The 19,047-nt window shown below is 36.3% G+C and overlaps 1 protein-coding gene across 1 annotated transcript; it reads left to right on the forward strand.

Annotated features, from left to right (window-relative positions):
• The first annotated feature begins 3,569 nt into the window (after positions 1-3,569).
• On the forward strand, positions 3,570-18,261 carry si:dkey-234i14.6. The gene is made up of 5 exons (XM_038299900.1): positions 3,570-4,304; positions 10,328-10,504; positions 12,862-13,071; positions 16,184-16,397; positions 17,330-18,261. The coding sequence occupies exons 1-5, from the start codon at positions 3,819-3,821 to the stop codon at positions 17,506-17,508; spliced, it is 1,266 nt and encodes a 421-aa protein (XP_038155828.1). The 5' UTR covers positions 3,570-3,818; the 3' UTR covers positions 17,509-18,261.
• The last annotated feature ends 786 nt before the right edge of the window (positions 18,262-19,047 follow it).

Below are 19,047 nucleotides of genomic sequence, written 5' to 3' on the forward strand. Positions count from 1 at the left end.
CCAAGCTTTCTCTGCTCTAGGGTGATTGTTTTGGGCCAGCAATATCTCTTTTGGTAAAATTAGAGGCAGCTTTTAATTCCTAAAGCAACCAGATTTTGAATCTCAGCTATACCTTTTCATGTTAGCATAAGGACTGGACCATAAAAGAGGTGTTTTATCATGCCTTTCACATGTTTAACAACAAGACAGGCTCTCCTTGTTTTTTTTCCCCATTGCTTTTTGTATTCACCATAATGTTATGAGAGGCCTTTTATGTAGCTTAGGCAATTTGAAGAGGAAAAGGTCTATGCATGATCTGACACAGCAGTAAAATACATACAGGTTTATCCACAAGAAAAATTCTCTATTTGCACAGCAGCTGCTCATTGAGGTATGATCAGTTTCCCTCTCTTCATAAATTGTGTGGTCTGTTGTTTTTATTCCATGCTGCGCATTTCTTGGTCCTGACAAAGACAGTGGAAAGAAGCTATTTGCTATAAAAGCACTGTCTGTGCTGCACTGAAATGTAAACACAAAAGCACCAGAGAGAAAGGAAGCAATTTAATCAAATGGAATAAAATCTATAGTTAGTAACTTGTGAACTCAGGAGAAAAATACAAAACATCCAACAAAAAAGAAGGACAAAAAACTGTTCTTGCACTGATTAAGTGCTTTAAATAAGTAATGTCACCCCTTTAATTGATTACTGTCCATCTCTGAAATAATATATTCTTAAGTTTGGAAATATAAAGGTAGACCATCCAGTTATCTTTACTTATTGCTGTCATCATTGTTCAAGCTGTGATTTATGAACCCATGGTATCTGCAATCAATAGCCCATGAACTCTATACGTATTATTCTGCTTAATTGGGAAAAGATACAGTGAGGAAAATAAGAATTTGAACAGCCTGCTATTTTGCAAGTTCTCCAAATTAGAAATCATAGAGGGTTCTGGCATTGTCATTGTAGGTGCATATCCACTGTGAGAGACATCCATCCATCCATTTTCTGACACGCTTTATCCCAAGCGGGGTCACAAGGGGTGCTGGTGCCTCCAGCTGTCTAAGGGCGAGAGGTGGGTTACACCCTGTACAGGCTGCCAGTCCACCGGAAAGGAAACACAGAGACAAACCGGACAAAAAAACCATCCACTGTGAGAGACATATTCTAAAAAAAGAAAAAATCCATAAATCACACTGTATGATTTTCTAACTAGAAATTTGTTTGTACAGCTGCAAATAAGAATTTGAACACCTGAGAAAATCAGTTTTAATATTTGGTACAGTTGGCTTTGTTTGCAAATGTTTGCACTCACTGCATGGAGGGATATTGGCCCACTCCTCCACACAGATCTTCTCTAAATCAGTCAGGTTTCTTGGCTGTCTCTGAGAAACACAGAGTTTGAGCCCCCTTCAAAGATTCTCTATTGGGTTTAGCTCTGGAGGCTGGCTAGGCCACGCCAGAACCTTGATATGCTTCTTCCAGAGCCACTCCTAAGATATCCTGGCTGTGTACTGCGGGTCATTGTCATGTTGGAAAACCCAGCCTTGACCTTGACCACTGAGGGAAGGAGGTTGTTCCCCAAAAATCCCCTCTCCTTAATACAGTGCAGTTACCCTTTGTGCAGAAAAACACCCCCCAAAGCATGATGCTACCACCCCCATTTTTTACAGCAGGGATGATGTTCTTGGGATGGTACTCATCAGTCTTCTTTTTCCAAGCACGGTTAGTGGAATTATGACCAAAAAGATCTATTTTGGTTTCATCTGACCACATGACTTTCTCCCATGACTCCTTACAAAAGTAACCTTAGAAACGGTGGTCCCAGCTCTTTTCAGGTCATTGACATGCTCCTCCCATGTAGTTCCGGGCTGAGTTCTCACCTTTCTTCTTCAGGTCATTGGGACCCCATGAGGTGAGATTGTGCATTGAGCCTCAGTCAGAGGGAGATTGACAGTCATATTTGACAGTGGAACATTTTCACCAAGCTGCTTGGCAATTTCCCTGTAGCCCTTTCCAGCCTTGTGGAGGCGTATAATTTTGTCTCTAGTGTCTTTGGACAGCTCTTTGGTCTTGGCCATGTTAGTAGTTGGATTCTTACTGATTGTATGGGGTGGACAGGTGTCTTTATGAAGGTGCATCTAATTTAGGATATTAAATGGAGTGGAGGTGGTTAAAGGCATACTGACAGTTATTTTAGGGTCAGAATACTAGCTGATAAACAGGTCTACAAATAACTATTTGCAACTGTATTATACAAATAAATAGTAAATGCAGGGTAAGGCAAGTTTATCTATATAGCATAATTCAGTACAGGGACAATTCAAAGTGCTTTACATTAATTAAACCAGAATATGCAAGAAAATGAAAGCAGAATAAAAGCAAATAAAGATGAAAGCATGATAAAAGCAGGTTGTAAAACAAACAAAACCGCTGGACCACTACCTTTAATAATAGTTCAATTAACAGTTTGACTTCAACAGTTGAACGCAATTCTAAAAAGACTTCCAGACTGTAAAAGTCTGGAAGCTTGTTCCAGATAAGTGGAATATAGGAACTAAATACTGCTTCTCGTTTGGTTCTAGTTCTTGAACTAGAAAACCTCAGTGGTCTGGAAGGTTGATATACTAAAAAAACACCTATGTATTGAGGTTCTGATCCATTCAGTGATTTATAGACTAACACAAGGATTTTTTTTTAAATAAATGGTGGTAGAATTATCATGATAGGTTTGCATTTCTCCAGATGGGGATCAGGTTTCTTTCAAGCTAAAATGAATTGTAAAGATGACCAGTGAGTCCAAGCCTGCATGTAAAAATCTATAAAAGAATGACTTAAATTGACTGCCGACAGTGGCGTTGGATGTAGGAGTTTGCCCTGTAATCGGAGGGTTGACGGTTCAAGCCCCGACTCCGACTTTCATTGTCGTTGTGTCCTTGGGCAAGACACTTCACCTGCATTGTCTACTGATGGTGGTCAGAGGGCCCGGTGGCGCCAGTGTACGGCAGCCTCGCTTCTGTCAGTGAGCCCCAGGGCAGCTGTGGCTACAATGTAGCTTGCCACCATCAGTGTGTGAGTGTGTGTGTGAATGGGTGAATGAATGTAGTGTAAAGCGCTTTGGTCAAGTCTCCTAACTTGAATAAAGGCGCTATATAAGTACATGCCATTTAAATTTCAAAAAGAATAAAGGTTTTGGATGGCCTAAAAAAAGAGTCATTATAACTAAAACAACATCAGTCTTCATAATCTTATACATTATGAGAATAAGATAAAGTTACATTGAACTACTAAAGATAAAACATTGAAAGTATGTTGAAAAGAGGTTAAAAGGACTTGAGCCATACTACTGGATCTTATGAGTTTTTGCATAACTGCAAATGTAAACCTAACTGACTCATTGATGTGTATTTAAGGCATTTAAGGCATTTTTACTTCAGGTCCACAGGAAGGGAATTCCTTAGTTTTCCTCTCTTCTCTTACTTCAGGAACAGTAAATCAATAGTTTTTAACAGAGAAAAAATCCTGCCTACGTCACGGTTTAAACTCTCTTCCTAAAGTCGCGACGCTGTCACGAAAAAAAGGGATTTTTTCCCCCCTGCTGACTCTCCCTGGACACAAACCTTCCTGCCTGGGAGGGAGAGGGAGAGAGAGAGGGGGAGGCAGACTGAGGAGGTCATGCTGCACAGAGCGGAGCTAAGAGGACGCTCTGCTTGAGGAGCGTGTTCATGGGTGCGAAGTCATCTCCATGCAATGCAAAGAATGCTTTAATGTGGGCGACTGGTTAGTCATCTAAAAATACCTGGAATCCTCTTGGCACCCATCCCTTCCTCTCCGCGGTATGGAGGGGTTGCAGTCTGAAAACAGCGGAGTTGGTGGCATCGGGGAAACCGCTGAGGAAAAGTACGGAGCTCTCGCCTTCGACACAGCTCTCAGTACTTTAGTGGTAGTGGCCCTGTACGTGGTGGTGAAAGTCAGCTTGGACGGGTTCAGGCAATGGCGCGCCAGGATTTCGGTACTCGTCGTGGGCTCTGGTCCCGTGGGGCTGACAGCGGCGCTGGTCGCTGTCCGCTCCGGGAAGGTGCTGAAACTGACCGTGCTGGACGAGAGGTACCGGACCGCGCTGCTCTGCCGGCCCCAGCAGATCGCCCTGGATCCTCGCAGTGTTAAGTTTCTACTGGGACTCGGGGTGGACTTTGATAACATGGAGGGCTGTTGGCACAATGAGCACTTCTTCACCAGAATAGGCGTGTTTCAGGAGTATCTGCTAAGCATCCTGGAGCAGAAGAAGCAGAAGGTGGAGGTCAAAGTACAGCTGGGAACTAAGGTGACTTTCTTTTTAAAAGTTAGTCTTTGTACAATTCATTGTCACTAAAATAAGTTGTAGTTATTAGATATAATGTTAACTAATGTTTAAAATTCCAACTATTTTGTCCAAAAAAAAAAAAAAATAATAATAATTAGAATACAAAAATAACAGAAGTTTTTTACTGTGACTCATTCTCTGGGGAGGTCGGAAGGAAATGTTAAGGCGGATATTGGTCATAAAAATATGCCATTGTTATAAAGTTGGATCAGCCTGCAAAACTACCAAAATGCTTAAAGCCAAGGGAGTTTCTTTATTACTGTAAGAATTTAAATTTATATTCAGCTGAACTTAGTTCATCTACATCTAGAGGCTATTTATTTTTCTGGGGTTTTGTTTGCTTCAGTGTTTTGTCATGATTATTTTTGTGTGCAAACAACATTTATTATAAAAAAAAATAGGTATATTATTAATTACAATTTTCTAAATTATCATAATTGCATCTCAAACTGTGAAAAAGTGCATAATTTCATGTTCAGTCAGTGCAGAGATGTACTGATTGAAAAGCTCCCCCAAATTAAATCTAAATAAATTGTTCCCATCAATTTTATTGGCCAAGTATGTTTGTTCGTTTGATTTAGGAGTGTTAGCATATGTTATACTCACCAAAGTCGACCTCTTGGAAAAATGAACTAATGAAATCTGGGTTTACTCTGTTGGTGGCCAATTAGATGTATCAAAACTTCAGATATTCTCCTTTGAGAAGGGCTCTCACTATAATTGGAATCGTATATTCAGGCTCTGGATCCATGCAGAACAAAGCTGATATTGGCTTAAACCCCACTAATGCTATGGCATAGTTTCCTTTAAAAAACTCCTTTTGTAGTTGCTTCCAAGTTGTCAACTTAAACTTTTTCATCCTATTGATCAATTTCATAAATTCACATGGAACAAATAAGTACCTGACTAAATATTTTCCTTGCATACAAGTCCCCCAGCAAATTTAATCTAATCCTAAACTGAAATAATCTATTCTGCTGAAGTCGCTTGTTATATAAACTGACCTAAACGCAACTCTTTCCAACAGTTTTTAGGTCACTTGTAAGTGACTGACAGAATTAGTGTAAACAAATCCCTACCATAACATGTTACAGCATCAAAACAGTGGATATAATCCTATTTTGATTCCAAATGATTTATTTATCAGCAGAGGATTATTTCCTTGTGTAGACCCAATCCAAATAGCCCTCTATGTTATGGAACCTGATTTTACAACATGTTTACTCTGAAGCAGGTTTCAATATAGTATAAATGGTAAAATTGCCTGTGCTTATATAATGCTTTTTCAAGTCAGGAGACTTGTCCAAAGCGCTTTACACTACATACAGTCATTCACCCATTCATGCACAAACTAACACACTGATGGTGACTGTTTTTTGTTATGGTTTAAAAAAAAAAAACTACACTCTTGTGGCTATAAAAATATTCATATCTCTTGATTTTTAACATAAAAAGTTAAAATAATAAAACATTTTGAAATTTATTCACCAACCAATCAGCAGCAGAAGGTGCTTAATTGTGAAGTCGAAAGATAGTAATGAGATGTTTTCAAATAATTCAAATCAGAGCGGTGATAATTTCTATTTAGCCCATCTCATTCTGATATACCTAAAATATATCAAGTGCAACTAATTGCCTTCCGAGGTTTGCCAATTGTTACAGATTGGTCCTTTGAAAGACAATCCAAGTATAAAATAACAGATGTTCAACAAACATTTTAGAGGTTTGTTGGAAAAACCTAAAAAGCTGCAACATGAGAATCACACCAGATAATTAGTTCCAAAATTATAACGCATGTTTTTAACATCTCCCAGAGTTCATTAAAGAAAACCAACCCACAAAGCGTGTCCATTAACCTATACTGACTGACCAGACCAGGAAAGCAATGGTCGCATGGTAGCTGTGGAGGAGCTACAGAGATGCTCAGGTGGTTGAATGAGTTGGACAGATATTGGCCATGCTTTCCATAAATAAGGACTTTGTTATATAGTGGTATGGTTATATTAAGTTCAATGCCTATCCAGATAGGACGCCAATTAATGTTGGGATATTGAGTTCAATTCAATTCCCAGGCAACTGGGAATTTATATTTCTGATACTTTAAGATGTTTATTGCCCTCCCCGGTAGGGGTGGAAAATATCTTATTTAATCAGATATTATTTCGGCTGTTATATACTGTTTATGACACACACACCCTACTAGCTGTGTGTTAGATCAATAAATGAAAGAGTGATTCGAGCACTAATCATGGTCAAACAGTTAATTCTGCACATACATGGAATACATTCACCACAACTTCTGTTTAATATATAAGAGTTAATTAACAAAGTTAATTAAGAAAAATCATTCAGCTTTAAGATGGATTTTTAGTCTGAAAACCAAATTTTATCTGGAAGAATTTGGAATATGATCAAATTAGCTTTTCACTAATTTAGATAAATTGGAATGTTTTCAGACCAATTCACAATGTAAATCCATGAGGTGAATAAAACATTATTTTGGCCAAATAATGTTTTATAAAATGATTTGCTTAATCAAGAACCAATAACCTTTAGTCAATAGGTTTCCCAGCTGTTATTCACCAAATCTGGGTCCTCTTCTCTGGTCATCCTGTCAAGATGAAATATGGACACTGGTTCCCCAATGTCCAAAAACCATGATCATGGTACGGTATATGTGGCACAACAGTGGTAAGAAGAAAGCTTTGGTTTAAAACTCAATTGCTCTGTCAAAGTTTGGAAGTCATGTCTGACATGTTAAAGACTAACCTGTTCCAGACTAAGATATAACTTTTTGGCCAACATCTAAAACTCCTTGTTTACTGAAGAACTAACTCTACATCAACATGCACTCCACTCTGAACACATCATCTCCATGTGGCAGCCTTATTCAATGAAAAGCTGCTCAAAGTTAATGGGAAAATAGATGGAGCTTAAGACAGGGATGTCTAAACTTTGGAAGATGGAAGATACGGTCAGTGGGGCTTTTGGTCACAGCTATGTGCTTCTTCTTTCAAAGCCACTGCCAACATAGCAAGTTTGTTTTGATTAGAAGAGACAGAGCGTTTGATGACAGATACTTTTACCCCCTCAGCCAGCCAATTTTTCAAAGGTCCAAGAGTACAAAGGGCGGTCTTTTTAAATTACCTCTAGAATGTGGTCTTAAATAGATTATACATAGATCTCTTTCGATGTAAGCTATTGAAGGCCCTCCACAACCTTTTTATTCTCTCTCCTAGCCTGCCTGGCTGTAGTCCAACTTGATTCGGCCACCTCTTTTGCTCCTTAAAACAGGCAAGAACCTTGTGAATGGTTATGAACATTTACCAGAGAAAGTAATAAATCTCTCTGTCTAAAGGATGTTCTGTTTTTAGGACAGGCCTAACCAATTTATCTCATATAAATAGCTTACTCTGATATATTAAATTAAAATCCACCTGTTTCCTCCTGCAGATAAAGTGATAATGGAAGAAGAGAAGTCATATCTGTTACACAAGGTTTAGGGAGGGAAAATGTAAACAAAACACATAGTTCTTCATGTGTAATTCTGGCACAATTAGCCTTAATGTATATCCTAATTTTTCTCAGTGTGGTTTCTTTTATCCACAGACAGCTGACATCATCTACCATCTTGGGATTAGTAGTTCTTTTTAGTCATATTTTGTCTTCTTTGTCACAGTGAAATGTTAATTATTATCAAACAAATTTTGGTAAAACAAACGAAGTAAATAAAAAAATCAGTTTTCAACTTATTATTTTATATATAAGTAATTATCCCCTAAAGCTAATAACAGTATTTTCCACCCTCAGAGGTAACAATGACAATCAAGCATTTATGTTAACTTTTGTCTTATCTTCTTGTATGAAAATATTGCCATTTTTTCTCCTTTTTTTAAGTAAACAACACTGGATTTAAAAGAAAAAGTATTGGATGCATGTTTAGGATCAGTATCTCTGTCAGATAAATGTCCAGAGATTGGATAGGCCATAACCTGACATAAACCAGATGATACTGTACGTGTAGTTTTTAAATATAAACAGTATTTATCTGAGGTAAGTTTCCTGAGTTTGTGAATTCACAAGTCTTGCGACAATTCATCTTGCTTGTGAGGTAAGCTAGGCGACCCCAAAATTGTTTTTTTAAAGCCATTCAGTAGGTACTTCGATGGTGTTCTTTGCCTCCTGAATAATTAAAGTACCATTGAGTTTAAGGTTAAAGGTTAAAACAAAAGACACTTTTGTTAACTTTCAGAGTTTACCTCCGGAGAGAACAATTCAAAGCTCTATCAGTTACAGCAAGTCACTCACCTTCTGAAACAACAAGGCAGCACTAAACAATCATCCATCACCATGTTTGACTAATGGTATGACGCTCTTTATCTGGTGTGTGTTGAACATGAGTTCCCTCTTTAAATACTTTGTTGGTTGATGACTTTTCTTTCTTTAATGAGACTGCTTTATTTTGTCTCACAGAAACCTGGCTTTAAGCAGTAGATTATGTTATAATTATTTTAACTCCTTGCAATAATTCAAATGTTGTTTTTTTAATAAAGGGTAGGATGAGTAGTAACCATTTCTTTATTAATCTGCCGATATAACCCAGGTCAATAAATAGATGAAACATTTTTTGAATAGCTAACATTTTTTTTTATCATTTTAATAAAAAATATTAAAATTACTTCTGTTTGTTGTCTTGTACCATCCACCTGGTCTTTGCTCTAAATCTGTAGATCACTTCTCAGACTTAAATTATTTATGTTAAGTATGGATCAGTGGCAAATTTGAGCAATATTATAGACACTGAAAGTGAATGCCTAAATGTTGCCCATAAAATGTGTTAAACTTTTCTCAAAACAGCTACAGACCTACACATTTTTGTCTTCATACACTAGACTGTGATTTGACATATGGCTTTGAGTTTGTTAAAAAATGTTTTTACTCATAATCATTTAAGATTAATTTATCTTAGTACTCAAATCCTATAAAGAAAATGTAATTTCTGTTGAGCCTTATCAAAATCAACTTCTTAAGAATCTATTGTATTTTTAATTTCCCCTGTTTCTTCTTTTAATTCAGAGCCATATCCTTTAAAGCTTAAGTCCGTGAGGTGGACACCTAGTCTACTCTAAGAACCAGCCTTAAAACTTTACTTTTTATTTATTTAAGTTGTCTAAACTAGCTATTTATATGTTTTGGCTTCTGGAAGACACACCAGTCACTTTCTCTCTGTCTGGTACATCATACTGCTCTACAATTTTATTTTATTAGCATTTTTTCAACTCTTTATCTTATGTTCTCTTTCTTTTCTGCTTTTCACGGTAGTTATATTAGGGCTGTAGAGAGACTGCTTAGCCATGCTGCCAACAACGTCCTTCATTTCTTTCTACTGATCACTCTTAGCGCTGTCTGTAACTGTTTAACCCTCTCTCTATAGGCTGAGTTTTTAACTAGCTCTAAGTGCTTTTTTTTTCACCTGACAGACCTAAAAAAGCTTTTACTGTTCTTTTACATAGAGAGCACTCAGTCCTTCTTTTTTATTTTTTTGTGTGCACTCTGCATTCTTAACTCCCTAATCAGTCATAGAAAGATACAACTCAGACGAAGCCAGGTTTTGGTGAAGTTTTTTATTCTTGTTAAAGTGGAGTTTACTTTTTCACTAGTGCTACATCCATGCTTGGTATAAGGATCTGCCTTAAGGTCACCAACACTGAAAGGTGACTGTCCACTGACTGTACGCTTGACAATAAGCCAATTTTGTTTGGATAGCTTTTTTCTTCTTTTTTTTTCATTTGATGGATGAAATTATCATTTCAGAATGGTAATTTTTGTTTGGTTGGGTTCCAAATGATATTTTTCTAATATTAGAATACGGCCGATAATTTGAAATACATAAATGTGAAAAAGAGAAAAACGAGATTACATCTTTAAGGGGGGAAATGCTGCTTTCGTAGCTTTTAATAAACTAATTACTTTTTATGTTTTAGTTCACAGAAGAATTCCTACAGCGAATTCCACATAATGACTGGCCTCGAGTGATTGTGGTGGCTGATGGGTCGTGTGGAGACTCCTGCTCCGTTTTAGGAATCAGCTCTGACTACATTGTGGAGTCCTGCCATGGATATGGAGCTAATGCTACCATAGAGAGATTAGATCAGCGACAGGTCAGAAACAACCCTTTGACTTTTTATTTTATGTTGATATTCGTCAATTCATCCATGCTTTGGTGCTCACTACAGATCATCAGGCTTGATGTAGATGTGTCAGTTTTTACAAATCCGTGTAAATGTTGAAACTCATCATCGATAAAGCTATTATTAATTAATTTATTATATTATTATTATTAAAAGATAGTGTAAAAAAATAGGTACTGTCTTTGAAAAAAAAAGAATGCAGAATATAAAGTCAAAAATACTTTCAAAATAAAAGAGAGATTATTGTAAGCTGTAAAAATCTCAAAAAAATAATAATAATAATGAGAAAGATAAGATGAGATGCATATTCAAAATAAATTATTTGCATGCGCTCTAAATCAATAATTAGTGTTAAGTAATTTAGGTCTGTCCTAGTTGCATCAGGGAAAGCATCTTGCATAAAAACTTTGCCAGGTCTGAGCAGGTTGTAATGACTTGCTGTGGCAACCCCTGAATGTGGTAGCAGCTCAAAGGACAAAAACAACTTCTCAGGCAATAATTATCACATTCTTGTTTGTGTACAAATTGTGCCTTGTTACAAAGAAGAAAATAAGAAAATAACCTATCCAACTGTAAGTGGAAACCTGCATGCATTTGTAATGCTTCAAAATACATCCGGAAACATGTTTAGCTATTTTCTTTTACAAAGTACATCAAGCTCAGTCATAATAGACTGAGAGCCTCTGTGTATGTACATGTTTAACTGTTTTGTTTTTTTGAGGACTAGATAAACAACAACCAAACTAAACCAAACATAAAAAGGCATCCACTTTGCAAATTGATTGAAAGAAAATAGGGAAGACCATATTATTTATTCTCAGCTATGAGAGCTAACAGAAATGTTGCTACATTTAGACAAGTTAAATATATTCATTTAAATCAGAACTGGGTCCACATAGTCTGCTTTTGAGTTTAAAAAAAACATATAGATGTGGTTCTACTTTACATCCCAAAAAGTGAAGCTATTAAAAGGTTAATGTTTTGAGTTCTACCTCACATTTTTCACTGTAAGAAAGTTAAATCTTTTGGTGTAAAGTTGTTATGTAATCCAAATAAATCTATCAACTATCTTTGCTGTGTGGCCAAATTCCATTGTAGTTCTAGCTGAATGTTTGTTTGTTAGAAGGTAAACATATATCATAGTCTGAAGTCTAAAATCTGGTCTTTGTCCATGCTGAAGAAAGCATTCCCACTGTTTGAGGCTGCAACCACCATGTTGCACCATGTGAGTGATGTTTTCAGGAAGTGTTTTGTATGTAGGTACACAGTATGAACTGTTGTTCTTTATCCCTCTAAATAAAAGACACAGATGATTTGTGAAGTGCTACATTTGTCCCATTGTTCCACCTGAGCTTTGAATCTCTACAGCTTCTTCAGAGTTTACACAGTTATGTAGGCAACTTTGCTTGTTGATAGTATTTATTTACAGCTGGTTTTATTTCAATTTATCAGAATACTAACTAGCCAGTTAGAGAGGCAGTACTTATAGGTTATTCAATTGTAAAAATGGATAAATCCCTGCATCATTTTTCTTCCACTTTGGAACAGCTCCTTACTTTATGTTGGTCCATCACAGAAAGTCTGAAATTTGTGGCTGTTATTAATTATGGCTAAGACAGTCCAGCAACCAAACCTCATGTCTGTGGAGATTAAGCAATACTTTATTCATCCCTGATAACTTTGTGATTCATATCAGTTGACTAATGTAAATAAAAACCTTTTTTAATATTAGGGATAAAAATAGATCATATGTAGTGACAGCAGGCGAGGATAGTTGTTTTAATTAAAAACATAAACAGGTTAAGGTAAAAAGCTCCAGGCTTAAATTTGACCAACACATAGGCACAAGCACAAGGCTTGTTGTTTTCATGTAACCATAACCATTCATATCACGTCCCCTTTAGTGGCTGTGTGGCTGCCTTTTATTGGCCACTGTTCTCTCTGGCTGTTTCCTGTAGTGATTGAATTGTCCTCGCAGGATATGACCTGGTACTCCTTACTGTCCAATTCCCAATTGCCAACCAGTCTCTCTCTCCTCACGCTCTGTCTCTGGTTGCTGCTTTAAAAGCTATTTTATGCTTCTCTGCTGTTTTATGTCACTAAAAAGAAAATTGATCAATTTTCTCTTGAGAGAAAATGATGGGTAGCTACAAGGTTCATCTACTGAATAACAATTGAGCTATTTTTAATCTCCTCTAAAGTGACACGAGGCCTGGAGACAGAGGTGATGATTTTCACATCTATCTGTCTTGCTCTGTATGCAGTTTATGGGCTGGAAATATAGGATGTGAATGATATTAATTTATAACCTGTATCACTACCCTCAGGTGCCCACGCCTGAGATTCGTGCACACAGCCTCTACTTTGACCTGTCTGCTTATGGAGTGGAGGCCCTCAGAGAGCAGAGAAACTCTGCAGCCAAGTCTGGTTTCCACCTAAAGATATACGGTACCTTCAGAAACCGCTACATGGCTCTTGCCTGTCCCACCTCTGACAACAAAATGGTTCGATACCTACGACACACTACAAACTCCTCTGTAAGACTTCTGCTCTTCTAAATGATTTAAGACCTCATTTAAGAGATTTAATTTAGGAAATAGTCCTTATTTCACTTATGTTTTTCATCATGTATTTCAATCCAGGTTCAGGTAACTGTGAGCTTAAGTTCTGTTTGAATATAGGCCTGTAGAAATACTAAAATATGTATTTCAGGAAACACAAAAACCTGCATATGAATACGAACAGAAGAATAGCTAAGATGTTTCTCTCTATGTAAAAGGGCCGTCTTCAACCTGCTGCTTTGCATGGATGAATACAAGCAGGGGTCTATTATGTTTTCTTTCACTGCTCAGTAACATACCTCCGGAGCTGATACTTCTAGTTTGCTGTAGGGCTTTTATCTGCAGTCACTTGATTTTCAAGTCAAGTGCCTCGGATTGTGCATAGCCTGCAGCCATGGCTCACAGAGCATTTGTGGTTCACACAGGTAAGTTACAAGACTGACTGCGGAGCTCTTGTTGCTATGTGGGTGGCCATTCAAATGCACTGTTACTTGGTAACAGTTGGCTTTGTAAGTATGGGTCGAAGAAGAGCCGAGTTGAATAGAGTGAAAATAGAGAGGAGAGAGTTTTCAATCAAAACTCTACAGATGATGTGGAATCTATTCTTAATACCAGTCGTTAGTGCTCATATTTAGTTTTCTTCTTCAGAAAGAAAAACAGAAATGAGGGTGAGTGACCAGATTACCTGCTCACCATCAACCGTTTAGCAGTAAGTCTTAGTACTGCTTAAACTGCAAGAGGTTTTGCTGTTTGATGATGATAAGAACCAAGATGCCAAGAGAATAAAGGCTATTACTTCAGAAAAAAAGCAGATGAGTAATAATTGTACACGTGTTTTCCCATAATGCTACACTACTTAATTTACCTGTGTAACATTTTCAGTAATAAACATCTTTGAAATGGAATTTGCAGCAAGTTTATTTTGAGATTTGCATAGAAATTGGTACAAACGTAAACTATTTTAAATACTGAGGTAAAGACAAGTAAGAGATAAACACAAAGGCTGGCTGGGAAGGTTTGTTAAAAAAAAAATATATATATATATTAATGCAACACATACCGCTCAAATTGTTTTCCTCTTATTGTTGACTTTTTCCAACTAAAGCATCTCAGTATGTATTTGACCTTAAAGTAAGTGTTTTGTAGAAAAAAATTAAGAATGAATTAATAAAAAGAAAAAACATTTAGCAAAAAACTCAATGTTCGGTATACTGGTTTGTGAAATTCTTTTCAAATCCCTGAAATACATTTTTTTTTTGATAGGTGATGTCCAAACTTCCTTTTGTATATTTTTCTTTGGAAAATTTCCTATCATCTTTTAATATGTTACAGATTTAGATTTATTTGTTGCAATGTCTGTTGTATGTCTTTCCAATCAATAAATATGACTTCATATTGTTATTTGGGGCTAATCTCTATCATACACGTTTACAAACATGCAAATGTGCTATTTTGTTGAGGTTCTGGGATTTTAAAGAATTTCACAGATCACTTTAAATACTGACAGACAGTCAATAATGTGATGGACCCCAGTTGGTATTTATTGGGAGCCAAAGATCACTGAAAATTGTAAAAAAAAAAAAAAAAAAAATTTTTAAATTTGCTTGTTTTAAACACACAATGCAAAACCATTATGTAAAATTTAATGTTTTATAAAATAGAGTTATCATAAAACACCATCAAATGCCTGAAATGACCTTGTTATGAGATGGTAGAACTCATCCATGCTACTCTGTCCTCATTAGCATCACTCTCCAAGATATAAAAAGTAAAAATGTCTTGAATCAAGTGTATTTACCCTTAATTTTAGTAGGTAAATAAGGTTATTTACCAATGGTCAATATAATTCAAACATACAGTCAGATTGATTCCATCATACAGTCAGATTGATTCAAAGTTTTCTATCTAAGGAAAACCAGTTGATTGCATCGACTCATTGACTCAAATACAATCACTCACACTAAGCATGCTTGTAGCGACAGCAGAGAGGAAAAACTCCCTTTTTACAGGAAGAAACCTCCAGTAGAACCAGGCTCAGTGTGAGCGGCCATCTGCCGAGGCCGACTGGGGTTAAAGGAGACAGAAGCAGAGATACAAAAAGCAGCTGTAGAAGGTGGCTTGGTCCATGAAACACACAGCCAGGCAGACGAGATCCGAGCCAGTTCCCATGACAGAGGAGGAAGAGAGCACATCCAGCCAGTCACAGTCAGAGAAACAGGACTACACTGGAAAACAGGCAGATCTCCAACATCTGTAAAAAAGGGTGTTGATGGCAGCAGCACAGCTGATATTTCCCTCCAGGATGGTGTCATAGCCAAACAGGAACAGACGAGGCGAAGCTACTCTGAGAAAAAGCAGAGAGAGCATAATGTTAGAGATTGAACTAACAGATTCTGCAGAGTGGGAGAATAGAGATGGAATGAAGCAGAATGATGAAATGGGGGTCCCTATGTCCTCCAGAAGTCTAAGCCTATAGCAGCATAACTATAGAGATAGCTCAGGATAACCTGAGCCACTTTAAAGTAGACAGGGTGTCTGCCTCACAGACTAAAACTGGTAGTTGGTTCCACAGGAGAGGAGCCTGATTACTAAAAGATCTGCCTCCCATTCTATTTTTAGAAATTCTAGGAACCACTAGTAAACCTGCAGATTGAGAGTGAAGTGCTCTGTTAGGAACATAAGGAACAATCAGATCTCTGATATAAGGTGGAGCTTGGGCATTTAAGGCTTTATATGTGAGAAGGAGGATTTTAAATTCTATTCTGGATTTAACAGGAAGCCAATTAGGAGAAGCCAGGATATGAGAGATATGATCTCTCTTTTTAATTTTCATCAGAACTCTGGCTGCAGCATTTTGGATCAGCTGAAGGCTTTTAACTACAGTTTGTGGACTTCCTGATAGTAAAGAATATAAATAATAACATAGATAATATAAAAGAGGGGTTTGTGTGGTAATTTGGTTAAGTAAGATTCTGCTTGGGGCCCTGTACACTTTTGGGCTGGTTCTGCTTTGTAGTCATCACATATAAATGCAAATGTGTATGACAGGTTTAACCATATTTTACTATAACCTTTTTTTGTTGGTCAGATCATGAAGAATATTTTTTATGAATCCTTCAATGCCTACAAGACGGACATTGAACCTCGTCTCAGCGACATGACGCTCCACCACATGCAGTGCAGCCGGCGGCTCTTTGAGATACAGCTGTCACACAGGCGCATCAGTGCAGCCTACATAGAGGGGGAAAACGTTGCTGTCATTGTAGAGGGTGAGGCGGCACGTGTCCTCAACTTTGACACAGGTACAGAACCAAGATGTATGAGTATGTACCCTATACTTTTTAGGTCATCCCATCCATCTCCATGAAACACACATTTTATGATATTGTTATGCCTGTTTGTGTATGTGTCAGACTCCTGAATTTGTATTGTATTTATTATCAAATCTGGCATAATCAAAAATAAATCCACAAATAGATAAATGCTTGTTAAAATAGTATGCATAGACAAAGTAACAAAAAAAGATAAATACTATCACATCTCCCCTTTGCTCATCTTCGACCAATGGGTACAAGGGTTGCTTTGTGTGGGAACAAGGGGTTTTATAGGGAGATACTGCAGGGGTGTCTAGAATGAATAGAAATCTAGAAAGCTCCAGTTCTGGAAAAAGTCCTGAAAGGACATCAACTTACAGTCTGGAAAGTATTTTAAAACTCCAGTGTCTTTGCACAACCCCTGATCAATATTCCATCCCTGTTCTAATGACTGCAAGTTGCAACATATAAAAGGAGACATAAAATTATTTAAATATATCAATTTGTTATTATAACATTCCTGTGAAGGGACATATTCCTGAAACATACCTATTCAAAATTATATGCAATTAGGCTACGGTGGTTGCATAATAATTTCTTCTTCAGTTAAATATAAAGATTATCTTCAATACATATACAAGGAATATAAAAAAATTATATATATATAAATATATATATATATAGATATATATATATATATAAATATATATATATATCTATATATATATATATATACATATATATATCTATAAATAAACCTTAAATAGGTAATCATTTTTAATATTTCTTGTACATTTTACTGTCTTCTTAATATTTCTTAAGAATTTGGATAAATCAGATGTTCCACATGTGTTGCCTGTAATGTTTTAAAAATGCCTGTTGTGAAAAATATTTTCACATCTTTCTTATTTGCCCTCCAGGATTTGGGGTTAATCTGGGCATGAGAGGCCTTGAGTCGGTGGGGACCTTCATTTACCGGACAGCAACTGCCGTGGATCAGAACGATATTTTTGAGGCACTGTCAGCTAAGATGCAGCACTCCAAACAGGTGGCAGAGACCTTCAAGCAGACAAGTCTGGCTAATTCAATGTATGAATAAAAAACAGAACTCATGCTGTGTGCTAAGTGCCACCCAGTGGACAGAAGTGGATCATATTGTAAGGAATGGGTCCAAACCACCAACAGCATTATTCATAGTCTCATATTAGAGTGAGCTTGATGATTGTGATCATATGTGTAACTGAGAAATGCTCATGTCCTTTTTTGATATACAGTGATTGAGCACATGTCATGGAAGTGATGAGAATTATAAATGCTAAAATTACATTCAGGAAATTGAAAACAATCATATAGTTACAACAAAAAAAATATTGTATAGGCTCTGTACAGAATAGGTATTTACTTGTAAAATTGTTGGAATTTAAAGAAACGACATGACTATTGTATTTTTCACTCTATTCACTCTATTTTCTCCTTTAGTGAAACATTGAATGGATTTCCCTGTTATTTACCAATTGTGCATTATATACATACATACTGCTAATGCTGTTGGAGAATAACAGACTCTTTAAGAATATTCAGCTCAAAGTGAGAATTCTTAGGTCTATAACTAGCAAGAGATATAAAAAGGGCATATAATGTAAGACAGCAGGATTTCCATTGCCTACTTTTTATTGTATCAATGTTTTTGGCCGCTGATGAGAGGATAGCAGTGGTAATAATGGTAAAGTATTTCAAACAATATATTATTTTCTCCTAATGGCCTGTCAACATGTTTTATATTTACGAAAATGACATTGTGATGTTTTTTTATCAGTTGGAATTTTTTGTCCAGATGATTTGAAAAGGTTTAGTGATGTGGTTGAAGTGCCAATAAAACTCGTGACAAATTCATTCAGTGATCATTATTTTTCTATAATCCAATTTTTTTTTTCGTATAAATTCTAAAATATATTAGATGGTTGTAAGGTGTAACAATAAATGGTTGTGATACATAACATGAGCAACTGCCTCATAGTGTTGCTGTCAAAATCTAGAGAATTAATTTTTACTTAAAATAAGTGCATTTGTTCTTGGATTGAGGAGGTAAAAAAGACATTTTGCCAATGAAACAAGACAATTTAGATTTAAAATAAGAAAACAAAATTGCATTGTCTTATTTCAAGTCCATTTTATCTAAATATCTTATTTTAAGAGTAAAAATACTCATTCAATTGGCAAACCATCTCATTTACACACTCAGATTAAGGGTAAATGCACTTAATTTAAGAAATTTTTACTTATTTCTAGATCATTTTTCCACTGCATCACTTCTGCAATGTTTACTGTTGTTTGGAAAACCAGAGATCATGCTGCACTGGAAAAAATTGAAATCTAAATAAGTCATTTTTCTTAAAATAGGTGCATTTGTTCTTTTAATAAGGTGGTAAGTAAGAGACTTTGCCAATGGAACAAGACAATTTATATTTGAAATAAGAAAACATAATTTCATTGCCTTATTTCAAGTGCATACTATCTAATTATTTTATTTTAAGAATAAAAGTACTCCTTTTATTGGCAAGTGTAAACTGTCTCTTTTATCTCCTCAATCCAAGAACAAATGCTCTTATTTTAAGAAAAAATGACTCCTCCAGATTTG

The sequence above is a fragment of the Cyprinodon tularosa genome, unplaced genomic scaffold, assembly GCF_016077235.1.
Source record: "Cyprinodon tularosa strain WSP-4 unplaced genomic scaffold, ASM1607723v1 ctg44, whole genome shotgun sequence".
Lineage (NCBI taxonomy): Eukaryota > Metazoa > Chordata > Actinopteri > Cyprinodontiformes > Cyprinodontidae > Cyprinodon > Cyprinodon tularosa.

What these genes read in the sequence shown, in the direction of transcription:
- si:dkey-234i14.6 (XM_038299900.1), top strand. Translation starts at nt 3,819, where the DNA reads ATGGAGGGGTTGCAGTCTGAAAACAGCGGAGTTGGTGGCATCGGGGAA. An exon ending in AGAGATTAGATCAGCGACAG is followed by an intron (nt 10,505 to 12,861) that starts GTCAGAAACAAC and finishes CACTACCCTCAG; the next exon opens with GTGCCCACGCCTGAGATTCG. An exon ending in GACACACTACAAACTCCTCT is followed by an intron (nt 13,072 to 16,183) that starts GTAAGACTTCTG and finishes TTTGTTGGTCAG; the next exon opens with ATCATGAAGAATATTTTTTA.